Genomic DNA, 27,327 nt, shown 5'->3' on the forward strand with positions numbered 1-27,327 from the left:
AGGCAGTTTTGCGTCGCCACCATGGTGTCCCCTTCAGTGTCCCCCTCAGTGTCCCCCTCAGTGTCAGCCTTGGTGGCCCTGTCCCTTCCAAGGCGGGCTGTTGGGGGGACTGCTGTGGCCTTTTGCAGAAACCACTCCCTTCAGAGATTGATGAATTGATTGTGGGGCTGCTGCCAGTGTGTCTGTGCCCTGGGTGAAGGCGTCCCGGTTACGGGTGGGAATCCCAGCTATGGCATCCGCCCTGGGGCTACTATTGTGGCCGTCCTGCAGGGGGCCCTGGGGGCTGGTGGCCCTGGGAGCAGCTCTGACCCACATACTGCTGTCACACCCCTGGAGACACAGCGGCAGTCTCCCCTACATGGCCCTCGGATTGGCCCAGACTAAATGACTCTGTGTGGAGCGCTGCAATTCCACAGGGAAACTACCTGATTGTGCCAAACTTCTTTTGATGGCAGCAGTTAGGAAAGGCCAAAAGAGAAAGAGGATAAAGATACATGTTCCTCCCACCTCTTTACCAGGCTCTTTTCAAGACTGTGGCCCCCAGGACATTCAACAATCGAGTTTTTCGATTTAATTGTAAGAATGTTTCTCCGGTTTTTCTTTGATAAACAGACACAAATAATTATTTTAGAGTATTTTTTGTATCAAAACAAATGTGTAAGGGATAATTTATTCAAAGTGGGCAAAAGGCTGAGATCTAAGCATAGTTAAATAAGCACCATCTCATAATGTCTTCACGGAGGAGGCAATTAACAACAAGGGAACAATGAGTAAGGCAAAGCAAAAGTGTGTTTTTATATTTTTATTGATTGATCCACATAGTGCCAGAAATCATTAAATCATTCAACACTTTTGCACCAGTACGCGTTGTTTTTATTTCCTCCTCTTGATAATATTCCACTCAATTACATAATCCATGTTCAGCTTAAAATAAACCTTATTAGTTGGAATGTTCTGCACTTTGTTTTTCTACATTTTCCTAGTGGATATCCACCAATAGTCATTGAAAGAAGGTTGTTTAGCCAACACAGTATAGTGCATCAGTGTTGCAGATCATAGGTGAGATACTCAAATGTTGAACATTCTGACATACAAACCGGTTATCAAAGAGAAAATAAAAACACTGGCATTATAAGGCCACAAAAACAATTTTCACACCAAACTGAACGTAATGCACATCACACACGCAAGCTGCTGTCAGTTATACATATCTGCCAACACACTGACCCCGAATCTATGTGTATCAACAACACTTTCAATTTGACCGCAAATACCATGGTTTACTCTTCTTGTTACATAAACCTATATACAGTTGCGCTGACATAGAAAACCATGCTTTTGCATATTAGAAGTTTGTTTGGTAAACTTTACACTAAATCCATAACATTTATCAGTACAGCATTGTTCCAACCGAACCAGCAGCATTAATTAAGACAAATATAGTCTGAGGAAACAGTCTATTATAATTCACTTTTATTACAGATCTTGTACAGTATTAACATGCCTTATGATGCAGTATTACGATTATCCTCTCTCATATTTTTTCAAATCATGGGGTTTGTGAGAACACGCCAAAAGACAACTGTATGAGCTAGAAAGCAAATCAGGAAACAACACAAAATCAACACTTGCCTTTTGGTTCAAAATAAATGAATACTCCATTCAAACAGACATTACATTTTGTACAACGATAATGCATCTAGAGATATTTTGTGCAACATAATACACAGAAACACTAGAAACACAACATTTCACGCCAATCAGGTATGAATAAATCAGGATGACAAGCAACATGAGTTCTGTTGACGGATATATTGCAGCTGCTCGCACAAACTGACTTAACAAATAAACATTCGTAAACTATGTAAGCTGTCTGATATTGCCAATCACATGCTCTGCTGCATCACTCTCAACAGGCCAATAGCAGTGTTTTTTCTCCCTAAGCCACAGAGCTGGTACGATGTGCCTGTTCTGTCATCTGTATCAGTTCAGCTATCACACCTCGCTGACGCCAGACAAATTGTTTAACCCTTATTTAGCCAGGCACGTCAAGTAAATCTGTATTTACAGCAGCGGCCTGTACAGCTTTCACAAGCCCACAAACCAGTACTGGGGTCTTCTCCATCTCCATGCAGACTGGGAAGTAACATACAGTGATACCAGGGCTTCTTTTTTCACTAGCTGCCTTAGCAGTAAATGCATATTGCAATAAAGGGAGAGAAACCACACGATGCACTTAGAAAATCTAAACAAATGTAAGAATAAATAAATAAATACATGTCAACAAAAGTATAAATAGTTTAAGAATTTCCAGTTTGTCATCAAGTGTTGTTTCGAATAAAATAAATAAAAAGAATAAACACATTTGCATATAATTATTTTACAGCACAAAATGAGCTCTGAAGCACATAGGTTTGTGGCAAAACAGAAGTATGGACAAAAAGACAATTTTACATTTATTAGAGCCTGTCTGAGTAAGATGTTTTAAACAACGTTATATTATTCTGAGATAGTAGTAATAGTAGTAGCTCCACTTATACTGTTATGACATTCTTTATAATTTACATAGGTTTAGTGTATCAGATGGGTGCTTTATGAGTCTATATCGTCATTATTCAGAAAAAGTTAAAATGTGATGGAGGTCAAAGAGTCTGCAGAGTAGGGGAATGTATATGCTTTTACAATAACAAATGTATGTATTCAGCATGTAAGTCATTTAGGTCAACACCATTGGTTTGTTATCCTTAAAAAAATGCTCACTCCAGATCCAAACAATTTAAATTGATTATAATAAAAGAAGTGAAACAAGTATTTTGGGGGGAGAAAGCCATTGAGAGTCACCCCCCTGGGGGCTTTTCAGCACAGCCTCTCCATGTAAACTCAATGGATCCACTTAATCCCTAACCTGGGAATGGCACCCAGGCTCTTCCCCACTCCACTGACCTGATACCTCACTTTTTGTTTTTCAGCTGATTGGCCAGCCAGTCCAGGCCCTCGTACAGACCGTCTCCACTGGTGGCGCAGGTGGCCTGGATGTACCAGTTGCGATGGCGTAGGGAGTGTAGACCCAGCTTATCTGTGATCTCTGCAGCATTCATTGCATTAGGCAGGTCCTATAAGGGAATCCCATCAGGTGGGTCAATCAGGAGGTCTGAGTCGGTATAAATGTGCAGAAAGAATTGAATGCAGATGAGGGGAATTGATGGAGGCTATACCTGTTTGTTGGCAAAGACAAGAAGAACAGCATCCCGCAGCTCGTCCTCAGCCAGCATCCTCATCAGTTCCTCCCGAGCTTCGTTTACACGCTCACGGTCATTGCTGTCCACCACAAAGATCAAACCTGCAGGGACAAATAAGTGTATTCTTTAAGGGTTAAATACATTAAAAAGTTCTACTGTGCCAGTATCACTTTCATCCCATGGTTTAACAATATGCTGACGTCATATTGCTTAATCCATTTTTTTTATTGCCAAAGCTTTCAACACAACTAAGCTGATAATAATTTGAAACAGTTGGAGGCTGTATTGAAATGACCTCATCTAAAACATTAGTCAGATATGCCCAGAGTTGCTGGGGGGGAAGTGTGCGATGCAGGATTTGCCACAGGACCCTTTTAACTCCAACATGGCCGACTCGTGCATCACCAGAGAGGCTGCTGGTCTGGCTCACCCTGGGTGTTCTGGAAGTAGTGTCTCCACAGGGGACGGATCTTGTCCTGGCCACCCACATCCCACACGGTGAAGCTGATGTTCTTGTACTCGACCGTCTCTACATTGAAACCTGAGTGAAAAGCAATAATCAAATGAGTTACATAAGCGCAGTGACAGATGGATCCGTAATAATCTTTTCCCACGCACCGATTGTGGGGATGGTGGTAACAATCTCCCCCAGCTTCAGCTTGTAAAGGATGGTGGTTTTTCCAGCAGCGTCCAGCCCCACCATGAGAATCCGCATCTCCTTCTTGCCTATCAGGCTCTTCAACAGGTTACCAAAGAGATTCCCCATGATGACTGACGGCTCTCACCTCAACTGCAACAGAACTGCAAACACAGGTAACGGAAGAGACCTCTTTCCATATATAGCAATAAAACAAACCTGTGGACCACATATAGAAAGTAAAAGATGTGGTTAGACACAGTAGCTCTTCAAAAGCAACTCTCAACATTAACACCTCATAAAAGTAAAAGCAAACTTCACACCTCGTCAGGCAGCTGATCAAACTTAAAAGCTGTTGCATTACATTTTTACAGCTAGCAAGGAAAAGCAACCGCCATGTTGGATCTCTGTTATGTGGATCAACTTTCATGTGGTGCAGAGTAACTACCTTTAATGCTGTCAATTGAATGAATGCCAGTGTAACAATCAATTCATATTACATTAAATAAAACATAACCTCAGGTTGAGAGAACATGTAATGCAAACAGCCTACAGCTTTGTGAGTGTTTGAGTGTGAGTGCATGAGTTTGTGTGTCATTGTGAGCGTCTTATGTGTCTGACTAACTCCTGATTAGGTCACAGATGGGAGATTATGGGATGCAATGTTGTCAACTTGGTATTATGCACTCTGTTACAATGTTTACTTTGTTTTATTACTAATGGATACAAATTATGTATATTACATTGATGTAACCATTTATATTATGCTGCATTGAGAATACCAGTTTATTTTAGGGAATTCTCCTTCACATTCCCTTGAAAGTTATATATATTGTGTTTTTTTTACAACAATAAGGATGTATGTCAATAAAGAAACACACAACACAGAAGCTTGAATTAGTCCATGCTGTCTTGGTATGGCTCCTTTAACTGGCCACCTGTCAACTTGGGCTAATATTTTCCACCTGAGTGGCAATTTGTATGTGCTTTAGTGATATACCAAGAGTACAAAAATGCACACAAAGCCAAATGTGATGCTGCAAGAGGATCACTATTGCCCTGTATAAAGACGTTATTTTTATGATAATAATCTAGTTTAGTATCCATTCATTTATATCAATTGTATAGGCTTTACTGTAGCTGCTAGCACAGCCTGTTACAGCTGCAGTGGCCGCACAGCATGTACATCTGTCATCATAACGCAAGAGGCTGATGCTGCAGTCCAAGCAGGCGATGAATTTGAATGAGACACATTTCCTACATAAAGCGTAAAACGATAAATATTCGAGCTAAGGTTAGATAGCGACAATATTACGTGTTCAGTTCTGAAAAAATAAATTTCTCTGGGTCAATTTGTTTGATGTAATCCTCCTCGTACAGTCACGACAAGGCAGCACATCAGTCGGCCTAATGTCGTCGATTAGCGGCGGTTATTTTACCGTAAAGCGTTACAAGGCGTTTAAACAGCAAAACAACGCTGCGGTCATCTTTATTACTTAGTATACATCTTGGAGCATTTTCACCATATGCATCTCATTCACACTTACCCGTCCACGGCAGGCAGGCTACCAGCTGTATTCATGCAGAGGAGAGGACTCGAAGAAAGTCTCGCGATCATAAGAGGATGTGAAGTGTTGTATTCTCGCGATAGTTGAATGTCAAGATCACCTCTCACGTTTGCAATGACTTGTTAAAAGCCAGGAGGAATTGCTGGAGGGCAACAGTAATTTAAATGTCTCTTTATAAAACATGAATATTTTTGTGTAACATCAGCATCGACCTGCTTTGAGATTTTACCAGCTTCAGGTTTAATAGTGTCCAGCTTTAATTTGAACACAATATTCTTTATGATAGATACACATTGCATGTTTTAAATGTTAAATGTATTTTGTGTGGTGTTACAGCAGGCCAACAACAAAACCAATATGAAATGTTACACGGAGTCTGCAGCCAAACATGCTTAAATAATTAAAACAGGAATAATCTTAATGAATAAGTAAATGGCTTACTGTAATAGGATGCCAAGTGATACTTCCTGCCTGTTTCTGTCAATGAGGTGACAGGAAGCAACAAAACACTGAATCAATATAGCAGATTACTTACAGTGAGTACTAATTTTGTCATAGTATCATATATCATAAGGTGATACTGAACATGTATGAAGTGGTGAAATAAATGTACAAATAACAACTGTGAATATACTCCACTACAACTAAAAAGTGCAGCATTCAAAACTTTACAAAAGTATTTAAACATTACCTGAAGTATTAAAAGTCAAAGTACATTTCATGCAGTAAAATACTCCCTGTCTGTGTTTGACTATTATATACGATGCTTTTGGATTAATCCCCATTTTAATATTTAAGGTTGTGCGAATTTCTAAATAAATAAATAACATAATTACAGATGTCAGCTTTGTAACAATGCTTTTTCAATTTGATCCAATAAAGTTTTCAAATACTTTATTTAGCTTAAGATATAGGATAATATTCTTACCCTAAATGTGCTGAGTTACATTCATAATTGCATTGATGTGGTTTTACAGGTGGCAGTGCGTGTCAAAGTCAGGAAGAAACCTCCCTCCAGTAGGTGTGGGTTTAACTCATTACCTTGAAAAAAAAAAACCTAGTGTGATTAAATGACACGCCGGATCCCAGCCCTAAAACCATAGGTGACTCCAACATGTATCCCCCTCTTCCTCTCTGTTGTGTGTCAGTCAGCGGTCCAGTGATAGATGTGTTTATCAACTCAGTGGTGAAGGCAGAGGAATAAAGAGGGGAGCAGATGTTTGCAGCTGCAGACCAGATTATGGGGTGGAGGAGTGGATGGTGGGGGAGCCTGCCGAGTTTGTGCGCGGGGAGTTTTGAGAGGGTTACAGGGGGGTTACAGTGTGGCAGAGAGAGGTGGGGTGGGGAGCTATGACTTAAAGGAGCCTTTCCTCTGAAGTGTCTGCCAGCATGCACCCCAGCAAACACAATCACAAGTCTCGTTGGTTCTGCTAGCTGAACTAATGAGGGCCTGCGCGTTGAGGGCAGGAGCTTTGATGTTCTGGGTAGCTGGCTCCTTGTGTTTTCTCTCCCGCTCTCCTTCTCTGCCTGTCCCACATCAAAAAATGAAAGGGGAGTTGAGAAGCAGATGTTTTGAGGCATGTATTTATACAGAGTACACTTTATTCACCCCCTTCACCATACCCCATTTGTCCTTTGCTTCTGCATCTCCGCCGTACGTACAGCGAGGATCTATCTCCCCATCTTTATATCCAACTAAACACACTAAATCGCCTTACTTTATACATATAATCATCCTGTCAATCAAAGTGGGTCACTTTTATCTCTCCTAACTTCCTCTCTCGGCCTTCCTCTCTTTAATTTCAACCCAGTCTGGTTGTCATTACTCGGGGGGGCAGTCAATGTGTTGCTATGCATGCGTCTATGTCTGCAGCGATGAGGGGGAGAATGGGAACGAGAGGGAAAAGAACGCACAGAGGGAGCGAGAAACCAATCCCAGGCTGTCCACCAACCTCTGTCTCACACATGCGAGAAACAGTGACAGGAAATTCCCTTTCGCAGCAGCTCCAGGGGGAAATGATAAAGGAATGAAGAAATGCAAACCAGAAATCTTTTGCCTTATCATTCCATACGAGTTGCTGTCTCTTTTTTATTCCCTCACTAAATACCAAACAGACAAAACAGTTGATTCGGCCACTGGCACCACCATTCCTTAGGAGCTGAGGGAGGTTTACAGGAATCCATACAAACAACACTTGAATGGCATTAAATCTTATTGTGTCAGATAAAATATTGTGTTTGGATCATCCAAGATATCTAGGAATGCTGCCATCGTTAATTCAGTCAGGTGTTGACATGGGAATTTTGCTAAATCTGCAACATCTCAGGTCACCAGGAGTTCTGTCTGACAGTTCATAAATGTGAGACAGCATGCATGTTTTTGATTGTGCATCAGTGCCAGTATTCCTACATGTAAGTGTCTTTGTGCATAAACAAATGCACGTGTTTATGTGCCTGTGTTTACATTTGTGTAGTCTGTCTCCCAGGTAACCATGACACAGCATCCCACGTGGTTTAGCGAGTCCCTTGGTTGGCCATGAACTCTGGGACAGATGATCCCCTCAGATGCTCGCACAGCAGAGACTGGTATAATCACCCCCACTCTCTGCTGGCTTGATGCTTCTCTCCAGTAATAAAAGTCATACTTTAAGGAAACAATATCCTGCAGCCATAAAAAGTCCTTCTCTCAGCATGAAGTGGCCATAAAAAAAGCTCTCACCTCCCAAATCTGTAGTGCGTAGAACTTGCCCCCCCATTTACACAGCAACAGACACACACACACTCAATACACACTTCCTTCAGCATCAGTTCAAGACTATAGCCATCTCTCACTTTGACATGTACTACATGTGGGAAGAATTTAAGGAGTACTCTGACTGATGAAATTGACAAAAGAAAGCACAGAATAAGAAGCGCTCTGTCATCACTTCATAAGAAAAATGACACATCATATCACAGCTATATTCATAAAAAAATATGACTACTTGCGACCATTTTCTAACGTTCGAACGGTTTGCATAACCAACATTGTGTTAGTGGTTCAGTCTTAGGAATTTAAGGGCTTTGCCACTTTTAGTTTTACCAGTATACAAGTGTTCTCTCTGTCCTGAGATCTATCAGATGTATCAGTCAGTTAAAAACCACAAAAAACAATTTCCTTCTTCCATTAGTTAAAGCCTTGTCTAAATGTTCTGACTTATTCAAAATAAGTATTGTGGCCCTTTTCTAGTCACAGGTGCAAGACATTCAAATGGAGTTAATATCTTGGAAATCTGCTTACTCCGCGAACCTGGCTCCGGATACCGGTTGAAAACAGATGGATGTATCTTGATGATCATCAGAAGAGACCAGTTAAATGTGATATAAATTGCTCTGTTTTACAGCACTAAACCACTCTTACGCATAAGTCTGTCAGTAACTATAACCAAAAAGAAAGGCACAACACAATCTTAATATTAATAATAATACATTTACAAATATACATGTACACATTTAAATACACACCTATTGTACAATGTGATGAGTCATCATGTAGACATTAAAATAGAAATGCTTCTTTGCTGTTCACTGTTGCTTTGTTTTGTGGGATAGAAAAGATTGGGTATTTGCTGTTTTCATGGCTGAGAGGGCAGCGTCTAAACAACCATAGCAGGACAAATGTCGTGAGTCACCTCTTCAATCTCTGACTTGGCATTTTGAGAATAACAGCGGCTACAAAGAGAAAATAGATCCCAGATGATGGACCCAAAAAAAGGAAAGGGGGGATAAACAGACTTCTGGGAGAGTTACACAAGGAGGATAACAAAGGCTCGAACAAAAGGAGTGGGCGAGGGGACAGGCTCACCATCTTGAGTCTGGGATGGGTAAAGGCATCTGGGACTTGGAGATCTACTTGCACACACTGACCCACTCTGTGAGACGACACTCCTCACACAGCACGTAGCAACACCAGTGGAACCTGCAGTTGCAGCGCTCACTGCGTGTCTGTCTCAGGATGTTGTGTCCGCGGCCGCAGCACAACGAGCCGCAGCTGTCTGTGCTGTAGCTGGTTTTGTTGCAAATGCGTCCTTGTGTACCCGGAGAGTCTACAGAGGCATCGTGCTCACAGAAGTCAGGAGACTTCTCAAAGTACACCAGCTCTCTGGACATGGTCCGTCGGCGACCTCTGTTGGGTCCGCCTGTGCTTCCGCCGGCGCTGTTTCCTGTTCGAGGGTTGAAAACCCCATTGTTCTTGTTCTGGGAGTTGACAAAGATGGCTGACAAGAACTTTTCCCTGAGTAGAGAACCCACAAGCCGGAACTCTGGAGACACATGCCAGCAGGTCTTAAACTGGCAGCTCCCTGATGTCCCGTGACATTTGCACTTCCTCTTCATGTTGTCAGTCACTATCTGTGTAAAGAAAAGACAATTGTGTTACAAATCAGAAATGCAACAATGTCACCTATGATTATATAGGCCAGTGAGAGTGTGGAAGTGAGACTGCTCTCTGAGCAACACTAAAACATTGTGGATAATTCCTCACCTGTCGTCCCACACGGTTGTTGTGTATCCTCATGCGAGCGTGGATGTCTCTTGGAGAGCCGCGGGAGTCCAGCCAGTCCCTGGAAAAACGGTCCCCAAAACGGACGTCATGGCTGCAACCCCCCCACTCCCACGTCTCCTGCATGGAGCTCAACTCATCTGGTATGGGCTTGAGCAGGGCCGAGGGATGGGTGGAGCGCAGGTTAGCGGGCAGGTCGCCATGGTGACCGTTGAGCTCTGAGGGTAACGATCGTGACATGGCGAGGCCTACTCCACCCTTCTGCAGGGTCTGCAGCTGCAGCTGTGTGAGTTTCAGGCGGATCTTGTCATCGTCCTGGCGACGCTTGGCCTCACAGCCACACCCCCGCAGCTTGCCCATGCTGCAGGCCGAGGCCACAGAGTGAGCCACGCCCGCTGCCAACAGGGCCAGGGAGAAGGCACTCTCGCGAAAACCTGGGAACAGGAGATAAACACTCAGATGATGAAAAAAATAAACAGACCAGCATCTGTGTGCAGAACAACCTCTACTCCCATATTTACATCTCCACCCCCTGTTAACCCAGGTCACATTATGACCATCAACCATGCCTCCGGCTCTCACCCCTGTTGAGGATGGTGTTGTGGTGGGGAAGCTTGCCAAGTCCCTCCAGTGAGGAGCAATTCCAGCGCTGATCCCGGAGCTGGTGCTGGCATTCGTGAATGGCCACCTGGATGCCCTGCAGAGCGGAGGCCGTCACATCGGGGCTCCGCACACACATCCTCATCTGACGCTTGCTGAGGCCTGCCAGCCTCAGGCACACTGAGTTAGGGGTTAGCACTGGATCTCCTGCCACCTTCAGGCTGAGAATATCATTACACAGCACCCTGCAGAGAGGGAGAGAAAGAGAAAGGGAGAGAAAAAGAGAGTTAGTGGGGGGGCCATCAGAGCTTGTCAGGAGTTCATTAGTCAAATCCGGAGAAGCATGTCGAAAGATGCTTTTGGATACTTAAGAAAATCTAAAAATACAAAACAAGTAAGATTTAGGATGGATATACTTCACAGTAATGTATCTCATTTATAAGTGATTTGCTGAGGCTACAGTTAATAAAATGTGATAATCAATTGCACAAGGATTTACAACAGAGTTTCATCAGATGTTGTTTAAAGCGGGGAAATATAATTCTAAACAGAGCATCAACTGTGAAGTCCCAAAAGCAGAAATATACTTGCCAAACACATCTTATGGAGAAATAACAATAGTGTAATCTACAGTAAACTGATTTCTTTATGGCCTTGCTAAGACTTGTAGACTAAAATATTAGTAAAAATTGATTCTTATGTTTCAACATTACACACAATCTGCCTGTGAAATCATAGGCAGAGCTTTCACTTTTAAACTAAATATGTTAAGTATTCTTTTAAAGTCATACACAGTAACTTCCATCAACTCTCCTCGCGCTCTCAAGTGCACTCACGTTAATGCAGGTGACATAAGTGCTGCTGCCAAAATCAGGAATTGGTCCCAACGGAGTTTGTTTGATAGCTCCATTTTGTTAAGCGTCTTTCGCGACGTGACATTAAAACACTCGTAATAAAGTCCTGTATTGAATGAGAATATCAAAAAAAGAAGAAGAGTGGAGTATTATCGATGCACCGCCAAACGAGCGAGGAGTGAACACGGAGAACAGAGGAGCTCGGGGGCGAGAGTAAACGGGAGGGGGGAGAAAGAGGGGAGGGCAGGAGATGCCTCCACAGGCGGCTGTTTGCTAAATATTGGCCAACATGAGAGTTGGATCAACAGTTGATTATTTTATCATTTGAGTGTGAACTTTTGTGCGAGCGTAAAATGACGTCTCCAAACTTTTTACGCACAAGTTCCCATCCGCGCAATTGTCAAAAGTTTTGGTAGATGATCAAAAGTACTGGATCATACAAGCATATTTAATAGCTTATATAAATATTATTATATTTATACTTGGTCTTTATTGAGGGGAAGGTAAATTGTGAAACACATTCCTTCATTTTCGATGACAAATAACAAAAAACACTCCGAAAAAATGAAATATGAAAAGTCAAAAGAGATTTTGTTCATAAAGGGTTGAGTTAAATGATGAATGGGGGGAGGGGGAGGTCTTCTGGTTCCACTGTACGGCAGGGAGGCAGCAGCAGGCAGGCGGCTCCGCTAACAGACCCTCCAACAATACTGTTTTTAGTCATGTGGTCCCCCTTCCTCCCACCTCCATCAGTGCGGCTGTTCCTCATTGTTGTGTTTGAAACAACTTCACTTTGTCACTCTAAAGTCTTTATTTCAGAGAATAACATTATATACATAAATTACGGGAGTGACAGCTCTTTTTTTGGGTCATGATTTATCACATTACGGCGTGACATGCTCCAACAAAAATCTAAAGGCAAATAACACCTCTTGGTTTTAGCAGGCAGTGTGTAAGTATAGGGCCTCAATGGTCTTTAAACATTTCATTTATATACAAAATATGATATCTAATCAAATCAATGTTCATGCTCAATAATGACTGGACCTATGCTCAGGCACTCTGCCAGCATTTAGGATACTGTGGCAGCTCGGCATCGAATCAATCAGCATATTGATATAAATAAGTCAACACTAAATCAACATGTCCATCGCTGATATAATTTTCTAACAAATAAAAAAGGATTCTCGACCAGACATTAAACAATAAGAGACACTGCTGTTGGAATCTGGAAGGTGCATGTGGGTTACTCTCATAAAATTAAGTTAAAACCCCCCTCGAACACCGTTCGCATAGTGACACCAATTCATCTAATCTCCTTCCATTCCCTAAGCTGCAGCAATGAAAAGTGCATTAGCATTCTGCCTTGGCGTGTATATCTAAGTGGCTTAAAAAGTGATTTGAAGTTGATTTGTATATAAAAGGCCCCCTTTATCCGGATTGAAGCTCTAATCTGCTCGGTGTCGCTTGACTGCTCCAGGAAACTCGTTTGAGCACCTTCATATAAGGCTGGAGTTTAAACGTAGGATGGCTGTCATTAAATCCTTTTTTTTTTCTTTTTTTTTTTACAAAAGCCCACTTCCTTTTACTGTCATCTGAGGGAAAAGAGGGAGAGAGAGAGAGATGAAGCAAGAGGGATGGGGAGAGATTATCCAAACTCCACCGCTGCAGTGACTAACGTTGGAACATGCAAATTAGCAGATAAATGTCACATAATGAAACATTCCGCCATGAACCAACATGGAGAAGTTTGGGGACATTGAAGCCTGCTCCTAGTCTGGGGTTAGATGGAGATGCCGCAAAGTGGCTCAAGCTGTGATTACACTGGGCTATGTGCGTCGAGGGAGGTCTGCAGGCCAGATGTTTGGAATGGTTTTTATTCTTACTCGTCCCCCTCTTTCCTGGTTCATCATACATCAAACTTCTGATTGGAGACCGTATATCATCCCTACTGCGTTTGAAAAAACATTTAAGTAGCCCAGCAGGCAGTGTGAGTAATATGACAACTTAGAGCGTATTATAACAACTATGCAAGTTTCGTTGTGCGTGTGCATGGCCATGGGTTTATAAACACTGGCGATAATAGTTGTGTCTATTGGGCCTAATCTTAATAAGAATCTTAATAAATGAAGAGCACCTCGTGAAAAGGTTTTAATAAAATATTGTTCATTGGTACAATTACCTCGTGTGTATTTATAAAGGGATTTGTGTGAAAAGGAAACGAAATGAACAGAAATGTCCTTAGTCACTGCACATTTTTAGAGCGCGTTTGGAGAAAGGAGGAGGAGATGTGGTTAGGGAGTAGGCTAATCCAACCACCGGGTAAAAAGGGCAGTTTTAGATGGCTCATATTCCGCTGTTACTGTATTGCACCGTGACACCAGTTTGGAGCAGCGGCGGAGCACCAAACCGGGCGCACCCACAGCATCTGTACCAACACATCACTGCTGCAGGGCATTTCTCCTTTCTGCAAGACTGGATGTGGAACCAAGCGCACGGCCAGTGGGAAAATACTTGCAGCCGCACACATTTACAGGGAATCGATTATGTGGTGACCGTGAGATTCCACAAGTAATATGCGAAACTCTTGTGGATTGCCCTATTTTTTCTCTTCCTTTCTCCTTTCTGCCCAGTTGTGTTTCCGTATTCATTGTGCGCCCTATGAAGAGCATTAACTATCCCTCCCTCCAATCCTATTGAAAAGGCTCCGAAAAAAACAGAGGGAGATGAGAGCAGCAAATCCCTTTTTTATTCCCTTCGTAGCGCTCAATAAGAGAAGAATGTGTTGCCTATCAGTCACCGAGGGGATCAAGTCTTCGGGACTGTCCCACGCGTTCAATGCGCCGTGCAGAGCATCACTGAGAGAGACAGAGTGAAGAGGACTGCAGCAGCACTAGCATCCTGCCTGGACACTTCACATCATTTAGCAACCTGTCTCCACTCAACATCCATTTAAGTCAATTAGGGCTGTCTGCTTCTCTCACCTTTCAAGTCGCCTCACCGGACCGTGGCGTGGTGAGTATCCACCTTGCATTACTTTAACTATTGAATTGATCATTAACATTTTAACCCATTATCACACTTAATGGGTTTTTCGCGATGCAAGGAAACAATGTAGCCAATTGCCAGACGTCTGTTCATTTGTCCCTGTTTAAGACAAAAGGTTTATTATGGGTTATTAGATTGTTTAACTCCAAGATGTGCTAGAGAGTTCAGATGATCCAAGGTATCTGGGACTTGGCTATAACTTTGTCTGAACAAAACCCATTTGACATTTCCCTCCTCATTTGACCTGAAGACACGATGAGGAGTCTGGCGCTGCTGATAGGGGTGAAAGCTGCCTGCATCCTGCTGGTGTCCTCGCTCTCAGGCACAGGGGCCGTCAACAACAGCGGCCGGTGGTGGTGAGTTCAGCAGACATGCACATTCATTCAGTGATCAGCATCCTACATTCGGAAAAGTTCTGTTTAATGCTGGTTTGGGCAAGGAAGACCATGCGCTACAGTGTATAACGGTGTTTTATTGGGGTTGCCACATCCCGTGCTGCATGCTCTAAATAATGTGTTAGTTTTGGCATCCTTTACAACTTCTGAGAGAGTAACCGCATGACATATTAAAGTCTGTGGGCTTTTTTTATGTATTGCTCTTTCAGTGTAATTAGATTATCTATTAAACAGTAAACGAATTACATTTGTAATAATTACAGGATTACCTTTTATTTGCGGTAGATTTAATTTGCTCTCTCTTTCTCGCTACTGCCCTGTCATTTGGACAATGTGGTTTGAACAAGAGACAAGATTTTTCAGTCCAATGTGGGAGAAATTATATATGGATTTGTTTCATAGCTTAAAGGAATCCCAAGAGGTCTTTTCAAGGGTCACGTTGTTCTGATACTGTAAATTCGACTGAAAGCAAATACTAAAACGGCCAATTCCACAATATTTTGTTACAGAACAACACTATAATGGGATCTGTTTAGTTTTGCGTCAGTGGGCACATTGCCTTGCTTTTGTTAAAAAGTGTATAAACTGTGGGTTGGGTTTGTGGAGGTTATGATTTAACGAAATAGTTTGTATTTTTTGCGGTCTCATTAGATGGACATTATTTGCGCACAACGGCGGGCGTTTCCAAATATTTAAAATGTCAGCTGATATAAAAAAAAAATGGGAGGAAAAAGACACCGCGGAGTTGTTGGAAGGAAAAAAAACATTCAAAAAGTCGACATTATTATTAATGCTCCCAGGCCTCACCACACAACTGTCTGGGTTGGCCCTCTAACAGGCCAAGACTCCCCCGATTTTCCGGATGATAATGCTTAACAGGAGACGCATACACTACATGTGAATCAAAAACACATAAATCTAAAAGAGGTCGGCAGGAACTAAACTGGAAAATTATGCAGCCTGTGTACAGAAATACTAAACGTAGAATTGTTCTGAAACATGGCCAGTAAAAGGAGTGCATTCAAGCCATGTTCAGTGATCTGACATTTGTAGCCCATAATGGAGAAGAGCAGGTGCGTGCCACTAACTGATATTGTTTTGAAGCCAAATACACATAATACTTTCTGATTGCAACAAATACTTAGTTATTCATATAAAAGCAGAATAATAATTGATGGACGACTTGTAACATTAAGTTGTCTAAAGAATATGAGTTTTTACATCTTTGGCAGAGAGGATTTTAAATGTACTGCTGTGCATTTAAAATCCTCTCTGCCAAAGATGTAAAAACTCTACAAGCCTACAAAGCTTAAGGCCTTATGTTTAGTGACTAGGTCTAGTACTTGTTGACAGGATGGTCATATTGGAAAATGTCTTTTGACACTTTAATCTAAAAGTGCATGCAGACCATTTTTTCTCAGATTTTGGGTATTACTTAATATTTGAAAAATAACTAAATAAAGTAAATGAATGGTATCCATCTGGACAATACAGATTCAACATGCTGATGCATAATTTTACCAGTTTGGAGGTTCACAGAAGGAGCTACATCTATAAACCGCTAGCTCCTTAACACTAATTACCCTTATTTTTGTGCTGTGCCAGGGGTATTGTCAATGTGGCCTCCTCATCCAACCTCCTAACCAATTCCAAGAACGTGCAGTTGGTCCTGGACCCGAGCCTTGCCCTACTGAGTCGACGCCAGCGCCGGCTGATTCGGCAGAATCCTGGCATCCTGCATGCCATCGCCGCTGGGCTGCACACTGCCATAAAGGAGTGCAAGTGGCAGTTCCGCAACCGCCGCTGGAACTGCCCGACCACCCACAGCCCAGCAGTCTTTGGGAAAATTGTCAATCGTGGTGAGCCTCTCTTGTCTTTCTCACTAGCATTATTTGGACAATTTTGGCCAGGATGTAATGGAATCTGTTGTGCACTTTGTCTCTAAATATTTTCCAATTTTAGGCAAAGAAATTGGCACAGTTGAGTCTAAAAGGCTGGAATCGGTTCTGATGGGAAGTTTTTATGTTGTTTCTTTAGGTTGCCGAGAGACAGCATTTATTTTTGCCATTACCAGCGCAGGGGTGACCCACGCTGTGGCTCGCTCCTGCTCAGAAGGGGCCATTGAGTCTTGCACATGTGATTACCGTCGCAGAGGTCCTGGAGGGCCAGACTGGCACTGGGGGGGCTGCAGTGACAATGTAGACTTTGGCCGGATGTTCAGCCGTGAGTTTGTGGACTCCAGCGAGAGGGGCAGAGATCTTCGCTACCTCACCAACCTACACAATAATGAGGCAGGCAGAATGGTAAGAACTTGAAACTCAAACTTTCCAAAATTGTCTATCTTCATCAGAAATCCCAAAAGTTTAAAAAGCATTTGAAATCTCCACTTTGTTAAAAGCTTATGTTCTTCCTGTTTGCAGACTGTGTCATCAGAGATGCGTCAGGAGTGTAAGTGCCATGGCATGTCAGGGTCCTGCACCGTGCGCACCTGTTGGATGCGCCTGCCCAGCTTTCGCACAGTAGGAGACTTCCTCAAGGACCGGTTTGATGGTGCATCCAGAGTTGTTTATGCCAACAAGGGAAGCAACCGTGCTTCTCACAGAGCCGACCCCCGCCATCTGGAGCCTGAAAACTCGGCTCACAAACCACCCTCTGCCATGGACCTGGTCTATTTTGAGAAATCACCAAACTTCTGCTCCTACAATGGCAAAACTGGCACTTTGGGAACTTCTGGGAGAACATGCAACAGCTCTTCTCCAGGCCTAGATGGATGTGAGCTGCTCTGCTGTGGACGTGGGTTAAAGACCCGGACCGAAAGTGTGACTGAACGTTGCCACTGCACTTTCCACTGGTGCTGTCATGTCAGCTGCTTGAATTGCACAAGTACACAAACGTTACACCAGTGTCTATGATCACAGGAGGACATAGACATATGAAAGGCAAAGAAGAACTTCTTAGCATGACAGGCAGTAGGCTGAGAAAACCACTGGCACGGAAGGGATTTGAAATGTTAGGTAGGAAAACTTCAAGGCGGGTATACTGATACAGGGATCAAAATATCAATCAATGTTTTTGAATAGAATGAAAAGCACAAATATATGAACAGGGTAAAGAGGGAGTACATGTGCTTGCTCCTTGCCTTTGATGCCTAAAAATATCAAGAGGGTTTTTAAACACCACAAACATCTGTGCAGAATGGAAATCATTCATATCCCTCAAGTGTTTACACTGTGGAAAAATAGATTTAGCAGTAAAAAGGGAGAAAAATGTTTTGGTGGCGAATCGATTGCTGTAACCAGGTAGAGCCTCCTTCTCTCCCAGTGAGGGCAGAGACTGGACACAATGTTTCACAGATGTTTCTGTGGCCAGAGAGCCTCAAACATGTGCTCTCATAAACTGGTGAAGACCTCTAACAAGAGGAGAGTAATTTGAAAAAAAATAATCGTTTTTTTGTTTTCTTATGCGGAAGTTTGGCTTCTCTTACATGAAACTGTGTGAAGTTAATCTCTAGGGATGGGCCGTCTGCTCCCAACTTGTGTACTTAGGCCCTTGATGCAGCCCAACCACTTATAATGTCCTCACCACATTTGCCCTTTTTATTTAGTTTCTCTATAGTTGAATACACTTCAATCCTGATTTGCCACTCTTGACTTACCACAGGATGGTCCTGATGACTGGGGCCCAGTGCTCAACCAAGGAAAAACGAAACTGAGTGAACAATTGTTACTAAGGCAATATAATTTGAATGTATTATCAATACACTGAATATCAGAGCATGACTAGATGTAGTTTAGTAATTCAGAGGGTTCAATATTATAAAAAGAAACTAAATGTGACCTGCAGAATCTCACCATTCTCTCAAAAATGAAAACAAATGCCATTCCGAGTATATTAAATTAACAAAAAGACACACATTCCTGTTAATAGATGCGTGGTATAAAACTGGTGCAGGTTTAAAATGAGGTGTATGTGTAATACTCCAGGATAAGCTGTTAACAGCAGATGACATTTTACTTTGAAGGAAACAACCTCTGCAGGAGAGATGATTCTGTATATCAGCTTTTAGAACCAAAATGTTGTAAATATTAAAATATATGAATATATTTATAATGATGTCATTTGTAAGTTTGCTGAATGATTTATGCACCTGTCAAAGGCTGGAGAATTTGCTATCAAAAGTGTCAGGAGATGTTTCAATCTTTTTTTATTTAGGTGTAATGCAGCTGACACAAATCCGACTCTTACTAGAAACCAAACATTATCACGTCTTTCTGTCCTTTTTCTGTTCCTGTAAAAACACTTGTGTTCATGCACTGAATATTTACTTTTTTATTAGTGTAAATACTAAATATTTATTTCTGAGCATTTTTATACTGTTATAGAGATATGTAAAAGAAGAAATGTTTTGTTTAGATGTTAATCAAAGGATTTAGGCTCCAGTTGGTTTTGTATTGTATGATAGAACAATAAAGTTTATATTTTCAATTAAGTTGCCCTCCTGAATGTGTCAAAAGATGCCATTATGTCTGTTGTAGTCTGTGTTTGAGATAGTTTTGACAACCAACCAAGTGAACATATAAGCCTGTCCCTGGGTGTCCTTCGCCTAATCCTATTACCATCACCAAAGCAGCCTTTTTTCTCCAGCTCACAAAACATCCCTGCATCTGTGCTCCCAACCACAAGAGACGGCCCCTGCTTATCCAGCCACATACCTTATTCGATACAGTATAGGACTTTACTGAATTGAATATTGTGCTTAATTTGCCTAATGTGAAAAGGAACTATAGAAATAGTGTGAACAATCATGGAAAATCTTAGTCTCCCTCAGCGCCTGGCAACCTGACTAACCACAGGAGTTTGGAGAACTTTGCACTTTCACCACAGCACAGAAGCACCCAGGGTCATGCTGATAGAGCAGAGTAAGGCCACCAACACACACTCAACACTCACAAATAACAGAGCAAAATAAATAGTTGCAGGAAGAGAGATAGGGGATCTGGATGAGACTTTTCTGTGAATTACAGTCATGATGTTACCCAATAAAAATGAGGGAGGTAAATATGTTTGTCTGAAGAAAGCAAGCATTTAAGCAATACATTAATACATTGAGCAGTGAATGGCCAGCATCTGAAAGAAAGAGTTCATATAGAGCTGGGAGGTGTAACATAAAAAGGTCAAAAACAACAATACAGACCAAACTGAATCAAAAATACTGGGGTCACATGAGGTTGGAAGGCCCACTTAGAGAGAAATACAATAACTTAAATGATATATTGCTCACAGAGTTATAACACTGAATTGCTTCCAAACCCTAATACTCTGTCTTGTATTACTGCATCAGGGGTACAAATATGATATGGCTTTAAGTAGGAAATAATAAAGAAAGTAAAAAGTCAAGGGAAAGCAACAGGTCAGAAACGTGAAAATGATACAAGTCTGTCTGGAGAGAGAATTAACAGTCGATCAAAGGTACACAGAAAGAAACCAAAGACATAGAAAGTGGCAAACAGATTTAAGGAAAAGAAGAGGGAAGGCAGAGTTCAAATCCCAGGCGTGAGAGTGAGGTGGGAGAGTTTGGAGGAGAGAGTGAGTGGAGGGGGTGCTGCCTGTGGGAGTGCTGAGGAGTCAGTGATAATTAGCTCAATTAGTGACAAAGGCAGTGTAATAAATACCGACTTAGTGTCTGGGTCCCTGCTGGCCTCTCCCTGCGCAGCCTGCGATGTGGCCCTGGCCTGACGGACAATTCATTAAACTGACAAAATACCCCACCGTCCAGGCGTGACGCAGCGAGTTAGCCCCCTACAGGCCCGGCTCATTGTTCTAATTGTCTGGGCTGGAGTCACTTTGTGGCCGCCTCCTCCTTCACCCACCCCGCCTTCACGCTCTGCCTTCAGAAAACCCATGGAGTTAATGCCCCTACCTTACTCTGTAAGTAGGTGATCGGCAGGTTGGAGGAAAAAAAGCAGTAAGAGTTCCTTGGGGTGGGGCGGCTGGTGGGGGAGGCAGTGGGATTAGCGAATGGAGGTTGCCTGGGAGTGCTGGGAGCAGCCCCGATCGGAATGTAGGAGAGATGAGTCCAGAAGCTCGGATGCAGGACAAAGCGAGAGTTAATAAGGAAAGATTGAAGGGGCTGGCGACAATGGGCCGCCACCCGAGTCGAGATGAAATTGCTTCCGAGGATTATTGGGAGAGGGTGTGAGCGTTGTAGGCTTTTTGTGTGAGTGTGTGTTTGGTTGGGCATTTTGTGTGTGCAGGGGCAGGGGGAGTGCTGGATTGATGGCTGCCCCTCTGGTAGGGGAGCAGGGGACCAGGGGAGGCTAACCGGCTGTTCCCACAGTCTGTTCTGCTGCAGCCACCTTTGACACACGGGGCTGCCAGGCGGCGAGCAGGCAGCCATGGTGGGGAGGGCACAAACAAAAACAACAGCTCCACCACACAAACGTTACTGTCTCTGGGAGGCTGGTGGGGAAGCGCATGATGGAGGTGAGGGTGTGAGGAGGGAAAAAAGGGTAGGAGGTCACGACAAGTGTGACAGGAAGTATGAAAAAAAGAAATAGCCATGGCACAAAATCCCCTCTGTTACCGTATTGCCAACATTTAAGATGATTTAACTTTTTAAGTGAACTGTTTTTGTGGAAAATGACATGGTCCTTTCCCTATCAGGATAAATATTTTTCCCAAAGAAAAAAGCTTTTTGTCGTTGTCTTTATAGAAGCCAGTAAGCATCATTACAGAGACAGGGGGTTAAGCAAATTGACACTAACAACTACAGCCACACTGCCTGCAATTGACCTGAGAGTGAGTGTCACTTAGAGGAAAAAGGTTTTTGATGATTTAAGCTTGAGAGAGGAAACACTTTTCCCTTGCCCACATTGTGCTGCTTACAATAATCAGGTCAATCACCAGAGAACATGCAGAGATGATACAGGACAATGAAGGCTCAGCAGCTTCCTATTAAAATTCCTGTTAAATTGTGGAAAAATGTTGCCCCTTGGGTGGAGTTGCCTTTAATATGAAGGGCGTATAATGTGGAATTTAGAATTGGGTCTGGGTCACCGCACTGAATGATGGGCTGCTCACTGTGGTCGTGATGGACAATGTGGCATGGCTTGGATCTGGCGCACTATCCTGATTTGACTTTCGTGCTGCCTCAACAATTTATTGTAGCATTAAAATTGTGGGCACACCGCCAATGAATTGGGACATTGTTATGACAGAAACACCCTTACACCACTCATAATGATCTGAAGCATTTGTGGGCATGGGCTGTTATGTATTAAGTTGCATTTATAGCCGAATGAAACATAAGGAATAATAATAATAATCTCAACTTCACCTCAAAAAATTAATAGTGGACACTACAGTGAGTCAAACGTACTGAAACTCAATTCAGATTTATAGGAAAGAATGGAAAGAGTGTGAGTGTGTGAATCGTGTACATGTGTGTGTGAGTTTCAGCGCATACTTGAGTGTGTGTGCATCTCTGTGTGTGTGAGTGGGTGTGTGGATGGCAGCTGGGAGGCAGACACGGTCCAGGAGAATCGTCCCCTAGCAACTGACCTTTCGGCAGATGGCAGCTCCAGACTAACAGCCACCCAGCATCACAATGGCCGTGGCCTCCTAACATCTCCATCACTTCATCATCTACCAGCCTGCCACAACCTGTCACACACAGGAGAGAGGGAAGGTTACATTCATCACAACACGCATACACGCACTCAAGTGTCCTCTCGCCTCGAGTCCACAACATTCCACAGACATCAGTTCGGGTCTGCCCTCGACTGTTCCCATGTTCCTGGGGTAAGCAGCGGGGCAGTCGAAGGGGATGAGAGGAGGATAGATTTAGGAGAGACACAGTGGACACTCACTGCTGTCCGCAAACCTCCAGACACTCTCAAACCACTGTTTTCCGTTGTTGGGTTTTTCTGCACATACTGAATCAGGGTGGGAATGTGGACAGACCACTCGACCATGGTGAGCAATCAGTATGATGTCTGTGGTCGGGCTCTGCGCCCCTGTGGAGCGAGATGGAGAGCGAGCCCTGCAGTTAAAGGCCAGAGGGATATATATTTTTGCAGTGTTTTTGCATTTGTGATATGCCAGCACTCTTCACGTGTATGAAGATGTTGTGAATAGCAGCGTCAACACACACAGTGATATATATATTTGGACTTATCAACACTCCCCACCCTCTGCACTTACACAGCATGACCTCTTGATAGTCTTGGCTTGAAGGCCATTTTCTCTGCTGGCCCATTATGTGTCGATATTAAATACTTTTCACGACCAGAACTGCTGAGATAAACACCTCATCGCCATGAAACATCACCTCTAACTAAATACCTGAAAGTGGTCTTCAGTCTATTGCAAATACCTAATGGTCAGCTTTAAGTACCATTCAGCCAAAACATTGGATTGCACAGGCAGTATTTATCCAACAAGAAAAAGGTTAAAATACCCAATCACACATCTGTGAATGGTTAACCTAGCAAGACCGTACAAGAAACAACAAACGGATAAAGTGACATTTCAGAATCGGTTCCACAGGGATTAAGTGTTATAGTTGGAAAACTGTGCGTCAGAGTGCGACTTTAAACCACTGTATATTCTGAGGGAGATCCTATGCTAGCAAACACTGTTAGCATTCTTGTAAACAGAGTGGTAATGACAGGGAAAGACACAGGGCAAGGACAACCAACGGTGAAATATGTTTACAGACATCTGACAATGTATGGGTACAGCAAGGCAGCATTTCAGCTCGGAAATTCGTCATGAAATATGACACAACATAAAGCTGCACATTATTTCACCTGTCAGCAAAGATGACACCTGCATTTATTTAAATAAAGCAGACTGGTTTGTGATAAATGACAGCAATATGTGTCCGGCTATATCAACAATATCTATGTTAACAGTTATCTTCATCAGAATCTAAACTGTCAATATGTTTGATGTTTTTGTACAGTTACTGAATTTCTTACTAGATGTGAGATAATTGTGCTACACAGTAAACTATGATTAACCACAGTAAGTCAGAATTACTGTAACTGCACTGAACCAATAAAGATGATTCTGATGGATTTATTATCAGTTGGCTCACTTTGACACATATCTGGACCAAAACATGCCAATAAACAGTACTGAGACATTTCTGAAGGCATAGGGCCCTCTATTGTAGTAATACTGTTGGAAACAAAAGGAAAAATGCTCAGTTTTTGGTTTTAATTACAAGCTGTGTTTTACAGCGACAGTGGGCGAGGGCTCAGCACTGACACAGCAGTAGAGGAATGTTTATTTGCTGCAGTTTAGGAGCTGAGTGGCTTGCAGGCACTATGACACATTCCTGTGTCACTGGCTATTGCACTCGCAGACACATTATGGCATTCACACACTGGCGCCCCATGTGTCGCTTCACGGCTGCACAGACACACACAACTACTCCCATATGCGCACATCAACAAAATGTGCCACCTCTGGAATCTGTAAGCATGCCCAACCCATATGCTCATTCAATCGACTTAGTGTGACATGACTTACTAGGCCTAATAATTCCCCTGTGTGTCACTGTGTGTGGTTGTATGTGTGTGTGTGTGTGTGTGTGTGTGTCAGTTGTACAACAGTGACTTCAAGATGAATTATTCACGCCTTATCTCAGCATTATGGAGAGCCCTGCCCACAAAGTGTGCAACGTGTGAATGTGTGTGTGTGTATTAATATGCGTGTGTGGCTGGCTGTACGCACCTCTCCATCTTTCCTTCTGCAGTCCTATCCATTATCCCTAGCATCTGGCAGCCAAAGCCTGTAAAGAAGACCTTTCTCTTGGCAACTGTTTTTTAAAGGCAGTGACACAGGGGACAGCCAACCACAGGAGCCACACATCTTCCAATTTACATGCATACTGAGAACTGCTTGCATAACTGAACCGCCCCAATCTCCCTCTCTCTCAAAACACATACAAGTTCTTTCTCCATTTCCCACTCACGCATGCACACATGATACTGCTCCCACCCGCCCTTGTCTCTCTGCAAAATACTCACCCAAGCTTTGAGGGCTAATCACTTCCAGAGCAAGAGCTGTCCTACAAAGTGTGCCAGCAAGCTTTCAGTACATTTTGCACCCTAGAAAGTTCCTTCTGGCCCCTAAATGAGTACTGTGTGAGTGTCACACACAAGCTGGGTGAGCTACACTGCAGAAGTGCTGTGATTTTATGTACAAATGTGTTTAATTTAGGGACATAAAATGTGGCATGTTGTTGACCAAATTGCAGAGTTAAATTATGAAAATGTCATAATTTGGGATGCTACAGCTATCAACACATGCTGAATGGACACTGAACCCTCAGCATTGCCTTGCAGACAAGACCACCACAATAATAATTGTATGCTGGGTTCACCCTAATGTGTCCTTGGCTGACACTTAGCTGTTGAAAAATAAACACATTCTTTGTATATTTGAAATGGCACATCAATTCCATTAATTAATATCACATGCATATTGTAGCCCATTAAAGCTCCAGTAAGCAGCTCATTGGAAGACATATTTGTTTTGCTTGGCTGCTAGCTACTTTTCTAGCATCTGGATCATCTAAAAGGCAAATGGGTGTGTTAGCGTGATATAATAATTGTTTTTATTTTGATAGGCTACCAGTTACACATTTATCTATCAGCCAGGGGATTTTAGGTTTATTAAAATTCTAATTGATTTACTGTTTAGAAGATAGATTAATGATGTGGCTTATAGAGAACTGCAAATGTAAGATATGTCAGGTGAATTGTACACTGTATTGTCCGCACATTAGTCCAGATATTAATGGTGTGGGAGTGGTTACCTGTGTTTGCACTGCAGGGGTGGATATTTTTTCTAAGGGGTCTCCTCTCTTGTTTATGAAGAAATGTGGTCTTCAGAGAAATAACAAGACTTCATCTTCAGGGTTATATTTCACCTGCAATGCTCCCGTGGGTCCCTGGAGAAGGAATGATAAGGATAGGAGATATACAGTATGAGGAAAGATTGCTTCACACAAGCACACCTTAATAAGTACTTGTTCTGGAATTTTAACACAAAACATCCTTGAGACAATAATGCTAACTAATGAGCCAATATATATATTTACTAGTACAAAGTCGACCATTTCAAATGTTGAACACTGCTGAACACATTCTACATAGGCCTACAATTCAGTTACCAAAAGCCCAGTGGTCTCTAATTTAGGGTGAATGGGGAGTGTGGGGAAACATGCAGCAAGAACATGCACAAAATATAAGCTAAACCCATATCTGGAATTCACTGTATGTTTTACAACTGTGCAGCAGTAGCTCATGCTAAAAAGTGCTGCCCAGCAGAGCAAAGAGAAGACATGGCCCTAGTCAAGTCAGCGTTAAAGAGCAGTGCTGCCATCTAGTGAAATAAACCTCGTGTTACACAGTATCAAACAAAACGATCTATATTTGCACTGCAGAAGTGACACACTTGTTGAGAAAGTTAATAGTACACAAAAAGAGACGAAGATATGCTACAAGAACAGAAAGACGGGTTAAACTGCCTTTTTTACGCTTACAGTTAGGACACTTTAGGAGGGAATAATGGGTTTCCTCTGCTCGAGTGTCACAACAACAAAGTGAGCCGATAGACGACATATTAATATCCTTGACTAAAACAAGGTTTATGATAGTCTCAAAAGAAAAAAACCGGAAAGAATACAATACATTGACGTTAAATTATGTTAAATGGGCAGTTAACTTACCTGAGGTCTCGAGTCACTTAGGTAAATTATCATTACACCTGGGTAAAACAGAGTCCATTCTCTTCGGTTCGAAACATAATCTCAGCAAATCCGACGACTTCTCAGTTGCAGTGGGTGACATTATTGTCACTAGTAAGAAGGAAATTACATACCTAGGATCTATTCTTGAGGCAAACCTCTCCTGTGACAAAATGGCATCCAATGTAATAAAAAAAGTCAATCAAAGAACTAGATTCCTATACCGGATCTCCTCTCTGGTAAACAAAAGCACCCTGAAAACTCTGGCAGGAGCACTCATTCAAGGGTACTATGACTATGCTTGCACGTCATGGTACCATAGCACCTCCAAGGCGCTAAAAATAAAACTTCAAACATCGCAAAAATAAACTGGTCAGACTACATCTAGAACCCACCTCACCTCTGCCCACTTTGACAACCTAGGATGGCTTAGAGTAGACGACAGAGTACAGCTACTTGCAATGGGCCTGGTCTACAAGATCCACTACACCTCTATGGTACCCATGTACATGTCAAAATTCTTCCCAAAGGTCAAGGAATACCATGATCATAACACCAGAGGGAGCTCCACAAATCATGTAAAACCCAGATTTGGCACAAAAAAGGGGGAATACACGTTTCGCAATTATGCCACATCAAGGTGGAACGCTCTTCCCACAACTGTAAAGGAAAGTAAAACTATACT

At 42.6% G+C, this 27,327-nt stretch overlaps 3 protein-coding genes across 6 annotated transcripts; 1 reads left to right on the forward strand and 2 right to left on the reverse strand.

The window, feature by feature from the left end:
- Positions 1 to 787: 787 nt before the first annotated feature.
- arf3a (ADP-ribosylation factor 3a) lies at positions 788 to 5,467 on the reverse strand. Of its 3 annotated transcripts, none has more exons than XM_034145364.1 (5): positions 5,424 to 5,467; positions 3,858 to 4,040; positions 3,670 to 3,780; positions 3,216 to 3,340; positions 788 to 3,113 (listed from the first exon to the last, which is right to left on the reverse strand). In XM_034145364.1, the coding sequence occupies exons 2-5, from the start codon at positions 4,003 to 4,005 to the stop codon at positions 2,952 to 2,954; spliced, it is 546 nt and encodes a 181-aa protein (XP_034001255.1). In that variant the 5' UTR covers positions 4,006 to 4,040; positions 5,424 to 5,467; the 3' UTR covers positions 788 to 2,951. The 3 variants fall into 3 exon arrangements, with proteins under 3 accessions (XP_034001255.1, XP_034001256.1, XP_034001257.1); XM_034145365.1 differs by having other exon boundaries at positions 3,858 to 4,095; positions 5,424 to 5,443; XM_034145366.1 differs by lacking the exon at positions 5,424 to 5,467 and adding an exon at positions 5,316 to 5,334.
- A 3,347-nt stretch (positions 5,468 to 8,814) lies between these two features.
- Positions 8,815 to 22,495, reverse strand: wnt10b (wingless-type MMTV integration site family, member 10b). 2 transcript variants are annotated; one of them, XM_034145362.1, is made up of 4 exons: positions 22,442 to 22,495; positions 10,567 to 10,829; positions 9,967 to 10,418; positions 8,815 to 9,833 (listed from the first exon to the last, which is right to left on the reverse strand). In XM_034145362.1, exons 2-4 carry the CDS (start codon positions 10,727 to 10,729, stop codon positions 9,333 to 9,335), a joined length of 1,116 nt encoding a protein of 371 aa, XP_034001253.1. In that variant the 5' UTR covers positions 10,730 to 10,829; positions 22,442 to 22,495; the 3' UTR covers positions 8,815 to 9,332. The 2 variants fall into 2 exon arrangements, with proteins under 2 accessions (XP_034001253.1, XP_034001252.1); XM_034145361.1 differs by lacking the exon at positions 22,442 to 22,495 and adding an exon at positions 11,421 to 11,574.
- wnt1 (wingless-type MMTV integration site family, member 1) lies at positions 14,380 to 18,167 on the forward strand. The gene is made up of 5 exons (XM_034145363.1): positions 14,380 to 14,453; positions 14,737 to 14,842; positions 16,487 to 16,740; positions 16,919 to 17,184; positions 17,302 to 18,167. The coding sequence occupies exons 2-5, from the start codon at positions 14,742 to 14,744 to the stop codon at positions 17,791 to 17,793; spliced, it is 1,113 nt and encodes a 370-aa protein (XP_034001254.1). The 5' UTR covers positions 14,380 to 14,453; positions 14,737 to 14,741; the 3' UTR covers positions 17,794 to 18,167.
- Positions 22,496 to 27,327: the final 4,832 nt, after the last annotated feature.

The sequence above is a fragment of the Trematomus bernacchii genome, unplaced genomic scaffold (genome assembly GCF_902827165.1).
Source record: "Trematomus bernacchii unplaced genomic scaffold, fTreBer1.1, whole genome shotgun sequence".
Lineage (NCBI taxonomy): Eukaryota > Metazoa > Chordata > Actinopteri > Perciformes > Nototheniidae > Trematomus > Trematomus bernacchii.

Excerpts from the sequence above, each read along its gene's own strand:
- wnt10b (XM_034145361.1), bottom strand. The coding sequence starts at position 11,494 with ATGGAGCTATCAAACAAACTCCGTTGGGACCAATTCCTGATTTTGGCA. Across the intron at positions 10,830-11,420 it reads CTTATGTCACCTGCATTAAC|GGTGCTGTGTAATGATATTC; the intron begins GTGAGTGCACTT and ends CCCTCTCTGCAG. Across the intron at positions 9,834-9,966 it reads ACAACCGTGTGGGACGACAG|ATAGTGACTGACAACATGAA; the intron begins GTGAGGAATTAT and ends TTCTTTACACAG.
- wnt1 (XM_034145363.1), top strand. The coding sequence starts at position 14,742 with ATGAGGAGTCTGGCGCTGCTGATAGGGGTGAAAGCTGCCTGCATCCTG. Across the intron at positions 16,741-16,918 it reads TGGGAAAATTGTCAATCGTG|GTTGCCGAGAGACAGCATTT; the intron begins GTGAGCCTCTCT and ends TTGTTTCTTTAG. Across the intron at positions 17,185-17,301 it reads ATAATGAGGCAGGCAGAATG|ACTGTGTCATCAGAGATGCG; the intron begins GTAAGAACTTGA and ends TCCTGTTTGCAG.
- arf3a (XM_034145364.1), bottom strand. The coding sequence starts at position 4,005 with ATGGGGAATCTCTTTGGTAACCTGTTGAAGAGCCTGATAGGCAAGAAG. Across the intron at positions 3,341-3,669 it reads CTACTTCCAGAACACCCAGG|GTTTGATCTTTGTGGTGGAC; the intron begins GTGAGCCAGACC and ends TTGTCCCTGCAG. Across the intron at positions 3,114-3,215 it reads TTGTCTTTGCCAACAAACAG|GACCTGCCTAATGCAATGAA; the intron begins GTATAGCCTCCA and ends ATTCCCTTATAG.